Source organism: Lates calcarifer, linkage group LG12 (assembly GCF_001640805.2).
Source record: "Lates calcarifer isolate ASB-BC8 linkage group LG12, TLL_Latcal_v3, whole genome shotgun sequence".
Lineage (NCBI taxonomy): Eukaryota > Metazoa > Chordata > Actinopteri > Centropomidae > Lates > Lates calcarifer.
The window spans coordinates 17525497-17533217 of NC_066844.1; the positions used below are offsets into that span (position 1 = coordinate 17525497).

At 39.8% G+C, this 7721-nt stretch overlaps 1 protein-coding gene across 1 annotated transcript; it reads right to left on the reverse strand.

The window, feature by feature from the left end:
• Positions 1-1799: 1799 nt before the first annotated feature.
• Positions 1800-7721, reverse strand: LOC108899683 (protein unc-119 homolog B). Its single transcript, XM_018700281.2, has 5 exons — positions 7283-7721; positions 6150-6263; positions 5793-5892; positions 5428-5600; positions 1800-3183 (listed from the first exon to the last, which is right to left on the reverse strand). Exons 1-5 carry the CDS (start codon positions 7512-7514, stop codon positions 3071-3073), a joined length of 732 nt encoding a protein of 243 aa, XP_018555797.1. The 5' UTR covers positions 7515-7721; the 3' UTR covers positions 1800-3070.

Below are 7721 nucleotides of genomic sequence, written 5' to 3' on the forward strand. Positions count from 1 at the left end.
CCTGCTTTGTGTTCTAATCAGCAACTGACACATTAGATCTCCAGAGCATTATTTTTTATGCATTTTTAAAGGGATAGTTTGCTCTTTGGGAAAGTTGAGTAAATGCATGGATGCCCTTCTCTACAGGCTGTTTGAAGCTTTCAGTGATAAATTTCCATGATTAGCTCGTTTTGAGAGGACATGTTGCGAGGAAGGCATCAAATTTCATTCTTTTACTCACCAAGAGCTGTCTCCAGCGGTGGGAAGCAAGACCAATGTTAACTGCTTTGCTTCTAGTTCTTGTAATCAAGTTAGCATCCCACCTTGTAATACCACTTTATGATCAGTCCATGTTGTATTCACACAGACATAAAATATTTGACTATTTGGCTTATATTTACCTGGTGGACACAAACATGATTCCAAGTTAAAGCTAATGTTGTTTCATTGTTTGATAGACATTTAAATGGTCAGCTGTTTGCTAACATGCTAACAGGCTTTCTGACACCTTATGACACTTTATGAGATGACAATATGTCAATGTTGTGTTTACAACCCCCGTCATTGCTGTAAAAAAAAATCTTCTGACCATGTCTGATTTGCATGGCCTTGCTGCCACACCTGCAAAACTGAAGATTCACAATAATATTTTAAGATTATTAGAGACCCCACCACGCCACCACCAGTCTTCTAATTAGCTAATTGTGTCACAACCCCAATATGATGTCACCAAAGATGACACGACAATAAAACAACAATTTTAGAGTTACTTAGATTACTAAGTAATTAAGAAGAAGGAAGGGAGGAGGGTGGAAATTGATACTATTACATCATACAACTGAATGTGTAAAGATTCAGGAAAGTATCATGTAAAAATGAATTTTAAAAAATGGAATGAAGAGGTAAACAGGACGGAGGGTGAATAACAAGCAGAGGATGTATGTGTTCTTATACATTTGAGTGAACCGTATGTTTCTGTGTATGTGTGTGCAGCTGCGCGGCGACAGAGTGAAGGGAGGAGAGAGCAGAGGGGGTCCATTGTGGGTCTTTGTGTGCCACAGATTGTCCTCTTCTCTGGGAAAGTGGAAACTCAACACTCCTCTCTAGAGGTCTGGTTACCAGGTGAGAGAGGAGGAAAGAAAAGGGAAAAACAGAGCGGTAGAGCGAGTGAGGGAGAGCTGCATAGGTGTGGAGAGAGAAACAGAAAAAGGAGAGGTGAGAGAGAAAAGACCATTAGAGTTTTGGGCATGAGAGCTGGAAGGAGAGATGGAAACCGAGAGAGGCCAAGAGAGATCAAGAGATGAATACAGAGATAGGGGGAAGCAGCCTGAGAAAGAATAAACAGAGAGAGGCTCAGATTTTTGGTTAAATCCCACAAGACTCCCAAAATGGATGATCAAAGTGTAACAATCCTGAACAAATTTCAAAATGTATTGCGTGCTATGTTAGCTCATCACATGTGGACCGTAGATAAAGTAATGATGTGGAATTAAAATGATATTATCAGTCTCATGTCCCCTCTGCAGTGAAAACCACAGCCTCAGACGGATAAAGGGATCGGATCATGACCTCTTCTCAAGTAATTCGACTTGTTTTAAGCAAATACCAGATATGAATGTCAACATGTCCCAGCATAATAATAAAAACCACTGCTGTGATCTCGTCCACAACCAAACATAAAACTAAACCGAAACCAGCAGCACTCTTTTGTAACTTAGTTATAACATAACTCCTCCTAGTGGACACTTCGGGGACTTTTTTGTCCTTGTACCAAAATTAGCTCTCTTCAACTTTTCTCATCCTCTGAAATGAAACAAGCATCACACATGTTGTATCTAAAAATGTACATTTATTTTCTTTTGTCACTTTTTACAAACTATATATATATATAGAGAGAGAGAGATTTTTTTTTTTTTTTACAAACACCACCTTTAACCCTGAACACCAAAGTTTACAAAGTACAAAGAGGAGGTACGCTATCTAGACAGGAGAATACCACTCAAATTCCCAACATATAAACTAAGATGGGGAATAAGAATATTTGATGTGACTTTCAAATAAGGAAGGCTAACCTCTTCCTCGGATCAAGTACACTTACTTATTCCACACTGAATACCAAATAACTTATGAAAATCTTTCCCTTTTTTTGTTAATATCATCACATGCATCATGATATCAAATCATATCTGTCTCTCTCTGAACTGATGAGCATTTTCTATATGAAACTTTTTACTGTTGTTCATTATTTAAGGTTTATTTGGTTGCAGTCAGGTTACAGTTATATTGTAGTTAACTGTCACCTGATCTATCTCCATGCTGCTATCAATCAGAGAAAGCTGTAAAACAAAAATAAAGTGGAATATCAGAGACCTTTGATCAAAGTCTATACAGTACTATTTTTAATGTATTAATGTGTGTGTGAGAGGGAGGTGGGGGGAGGATCACAGGAGTGACCATGTGTGTTTGACAGGAGTGTTTTTGTGGATGGCTTCTTTCTTTCTCCCCCGATATTGTCTGGAGTGGATTGTGGAGGCGGCAGCTCTGAGAACAGCTGCTTCTGACAAACACTGCGTAAACACTATGTGTGTCACTTGGGGATTGAGTGTGTGTGCGTACAAATGTGTGTGTGTGTGTGTGTGTGTGTGTTTTGAGTGGGTGGTAGGACACTTTTAAAATTGCTAAGAGGAGACTACCCATCTATCTAATAACCATTTGGACAGTTTGAGACAAACGTCACATGGCCACTAGAATGATGAGTCCTTCGGTTTTTAAAGCAATCTGTCCATAATTAAAAACAGATAAATGAACCCAATTTGCGCCTCTTTCTAACAGCGGCATCCTGTTTGTATGTCAGAGTACACACTGATATTGGCCTCCTGCAATATAAAAATCCCCTGAAAATGACAGCAATGAATGGCGATTCATCTTTACAAATGTAAGAGGTAACTCAACTGTGTCTGTAGCTGCTTGTGCACATATGAGTGAATGAACTGTTTGTATGTTCAGCAATGTGCATGCATGTGTTTTTATGTATATCTATAAGTGTGAGCACATGTGTGTATGTGTGTGTTTGCATGCTAGCAGGCAGATATCACTGTCCTCCGTTATAAGCATAGTCCGCCTTGTTGTGCATGACCAGTCTGTTCTCAACGAAGTAGAAGCTGTCTGATCGGGTCTCATAAGGGCGCTCCACCATCTGACGGACTGCAAAACAGAAAACATACAAGTCACTGATTGCAAAAAAACAAAGAGGCTTTTTTTTTTAGTGTCCATTCCTGATTAAGAACTTGAAAGCTGCACACTGAACAGTAAAGGAGTTTGCTACTGGCCATGAAGCAATCCCCTCCTAACCACACACTAAGCGACTACATTTGAGTTAGTTTGAATTAGCCTAATAAATCTCTATCCTCCAAAGTTTCGATCTTGTTTATTAAAAAATGTCCCACTTTGGAGGGGTACTTTCTGGTTGTCACATGTAGGTTTGTTACTGGGTCAAAACACTTGATAATAAATCTTCTCCAACTGCCAGGATGAGAGTACCTTCATGATTTGGACAACTCAGGCCCTGTTCTTTTGTATGCAGATTATGACTGCATCTGAAATTTTTGGTTATTTGAAGCTGGTTTAAAATGATTCTGAAGATGCTGTCAGGACAACGCATCTTTTAGCCCAAACCTGCAAAAAATGCAAGCTTATTGACAGTTCATGAACTAAATTTCAGATGCAAATGGCTTGCGTTTTTAGAAATATAATCAAAGAATTTTCATATAATGATGATTTCAGATGAGAAAATGAAGGTTATGAGAAATCATTATGATATACTGAGGCATTTATCACAATTTAATTGCCTGATAAAACACTAAGAGATGAGAAAAGTTTGTAAACTAAAAAAGAACCAATCCAGATACCATGAGCAGCAAGACTCACAATTTGAGTATTAAAGTAAAGACAAATGGAGTCAGAACACACAGCATTTAACTTTAAATTAAAATGGTAATTTGTCATTTGAACACTAAAACATATTAAATGACTAACTGCAGAAGTCACTTTGCAGAAAATTGATAATGTAATCAAACCTGATTTTTGAGAGATTTTAAGGTTTCATTTTCAGATCAGGCTGATCACTGTCACTTAAAAGTATCTTTCATGTCCAGTAGGGTGAACCTCTGTAGTCGTGTACCTAACATGGCTCAAGTCTAACCATATTCAGAGATAATATAAACAGTGATATTTTTAAAAAAAAATCTGAACACTGCAGGAACACACATAAAATGAGACTTATGTCCATGAGTCTATTGCCCTGGTGTATGCTGGGAGGATTCTCGACGCACCTACCTAATAGATCTTCAATCACATGATCAGCACACATCCAATCATATTAATTCTGATTGTCGTTTCAACTCTGTACTCATTTCGACTTTACTTAACACAGGAGCAGGATTTAATGTGATTCAGGAATTAGTCCCTGAACAGCTGGATGAGAACTGACTAGAATTATTTTAGCCTGATAACATCATGTTATCCCGACGGATTTGAAGCACAGGGCCCTGAAGTTGAATGAGGACTGTGGACTTTGTTCCCTGTCTTTTAAAGTCATACTAAGAAGGAATCTCTTAAATTTTCAGAGGAGAAATGGTTGCAGTTATCTATAACCCTCTCAACAGTCATATGTCACACAGATACAGTTTTAAACATATGTTTCAAGTGTATTAAAATACAATCTTGAATCAACCCTTTAGGAAGTCATAACAGTAATGATAGGCATATTTACACAGCAAGGTGCTCAGAAATCACTAAGATCATTTACTTTAGAGGGAACAAGTGACATAAGTATCTTGCATTGTTCATGATTTATTGTTTGTGTGTATATGTCAACGCACAGACAGATCACACAGACGCCACCATGATGACATAACGCATACATTCTCAATACAGGATGTTATTTTGGACAGATTTATCCAGCACACACACTTAAATACAGTACACTGAGCTGAAGACAATTGTGAATGGCATGTGTGGTAGAACGAGCTATTAAAGAATTTGTTGCCACTGTGAGACGCATATCCAAACAGAATCCAAAGAGTCGCCACAAAATGATGAGCTCACCACCCAAACGCTTGCTAAAATGAAACTTAATGTTTACTTTTGTCAAGTGCTCCACTGTGGCACATGACAAGGAAGGAGTCAGAGATCCCCTTTATGGAAATATCATCAGTAAGAACTGCAGATCCGGTCTTCTGGTATTTCCCTCGTACTCAGATTACATATGAAAACCTCTGGAAACTCATTGATACCCATCATTTTAAAAAGATGACACCATCTCTTTCGAGCTACAATCTATCATACAGTATACTTTGATATAATTCTAATATTGTAGAATTTTCATAATAACCATATTCTAGGCATTTTTAGGTTTTACTCATAGAAGTCATGGCAAATGGGACTCACCCAGGCTCTCAGAAAGCTGAGGGAACTCGTAGATGTGCTCACAGGTGTTACGGCTGTTTGGGATACAGAAACCAAAATCAAAGTCAAAGCTCTTCAGCAGGTGATCACGGAAGTAGTGCCTCTCGATCATACGGAAGTTGTTTAGAGGCCGGTTTCCAACTGTGAATTCCACCCTGATTGAATGCCAGGGAGAGAGGGAAGACATTACAACAGCAAAAGTCAGTGCACATGCAAAAAATGTCCGTGACTGTGTTTAGCTAATAGAGAACAATGCTGCAATTGTCTCCATTGTTTGTGTATGGAGCAGGTGAGCGTGTGTGTGTGTGTGTGTTTTTCTTAGTAATGTGTTGGCGTGAGTCACTCACGTAGCTCCCACGGTCCTCAGTCGCAGGAAGGCTGGGGTGAACTGGTAGCGTACAAATCGTCCCGCGCTGGCGTCTGCCTCCCTGTTCTCCTCGTCGTCCTCTGAGAGCCACAACAGAGACAAGACATTTCACATCATTCATACAGAGGACTGTTTCTGATCAGGATAACCAGAAATGAATGTTCCTGAAACTGCTTTCAGTCGTTAATTTCAAGCTAATGTCAAGAACAAGCTGCCAACTCGGTGTCAACAAATTTATTTTTAAGTGCTCAATAGCCAGATACTTCACTGTCAACAGATGCGTTACAGAACAAACACTAAAATAAAATGATACAAGGAACGGGCTAATGCACAGTACCCGTATGTGGGGGTTTGGCGATCTCAAACAGGACAGTCCCGGTCTCCAGGTCTCTGATCTTAAAGCGCACAAAGTCGATGTTATAAATATTGTCCTCTGGTTTACACAGGTATCCTGCAACAATGACAGGCAGATGACAGGAGTTATAAACATTTAAAAGATTTAAAGCACAGACAGACTACTCCGACCTGCACAAAGGTTACATGCAAAACACTGTGCTTGACGATTTGCTTGTACAAACACACGCACAACTTTGCAACCATAAAATAAGATGATGCTTTAATGATCACTGTGGGGCTACTGTGAGTTCTAGAGGAAAACAGACAAACATGAAGCAAAACAAGAATCATGGAAATGAATGGAAAATAATGAATTTCCTTTGGGATCAATAAAGTGTCTATCTATTTATCTACCGGAAATGACAGAGAGATTAAAAACACTGATCATGCCTTCACAATTTAACAGTGTCATAAACAGTATTATTCTCTCACAGGAAGGAAATGAAGCATTAAATTTAGTCTCTCTTTATTTCCTTTCTTATTTCATGTGTTGCCTCAACAGCTGTAAATGTGGGCAACCACACTGATGAGAATCTACCATGCTATAAATATAGATTTTTCATTTAATTTAGACCATACAGATGGCCTCCCTTATCAATCCTGGCTGTGATGTCATGGTAGTGATCTGTGAGGTCATTTGTATTTGTCATTTTTGAAGAGTTTGAAGTGGCAATATTTTAGTTGAAGGATATTTATTATAATAAATGCCTCCTATAATTAAATCCCCAGTGTCCATTTAGCTGCTTCAACATAGAAACAAATCATTTTTCCATAGGTGAAAGATTGTCCAATGACGTCCTACATCTGTTTGTGATGTAATACGTGTATTTTCTCGCATAATTGTAACAGATGTCGCCTAATATGATACCGTGTCATCCTTGTCTCCATTTTTAAATGACAGCCACGTAAGCCAGGGAAACCAGACGTCATTTGCTTTGATTTTATGTCATGTAGATGTAATGTGAGACTCGGTTACATTATGTTCAGATACCCAGGCAGCACATTAAGCATCAGTGGCTCCACGTTAACCGACAACAAGCGGCAAAAGAGAGCGAGAACGAGAGAGACTCAAACCTCGCGTAGCCACCCGCAGTCCCAACACATCCTCCGGCGTGATGTGTCCACTCTGTGTCCGCAGGTCTTCCTCCGTGACGGGCCTGCTTTCCACCTGGCTCCTCCGGGACTTGAGCCTCTTCAAAACCCCTCCGCCAGGCTTACGGTCCCGCGGAGGAGCCGCAGTGCTGTGCCCGCCGCCGGACACATTTTCAGCAACAGGCGCGTCGCTGCGGGCTTTGGCTCCGCTCATCTTTGACTGACTCTCCTTGGCTCCTCTCTGCTTGAAGGAGTTATCTCCCGTTACTCCCCCTCTGACAAAAGCTAGAAGAAGAAGAAGAAGAAGAAGAAGAAGATGGCGTCGTAGATGTCGAGTGTCGAGAGAAGTGTCGGTGAACGGTCAAGCTCTTGTTTTTGTAAACACATGATGTACAGTTGCCATGACAACTCGTGCGGTAAG

Coding starts and splice junctions, on each gene's coding strand:
- LOC108899683 (XM_018700281.2), bottom strand. CDS start 7,514: ATGAGCGGAGCCAAAGCCCGCAGCGACGCGCCTGTTGCTGAAAATGTG. Junction 6,264..7,282: donor ACTGCGGGTGGCTACGCGAG/GTTTGAGTCTCT, acceptor TCATTGTTGCAG/GATACCTGTGTAAACCAGAG. Junction 5,893..6,149: donor CGCCAAACCCCCACATACGG/GTACTGTGCATT, acceptor TGTGGCTCTCAG/AGGACGACGAGGAGAACAGG.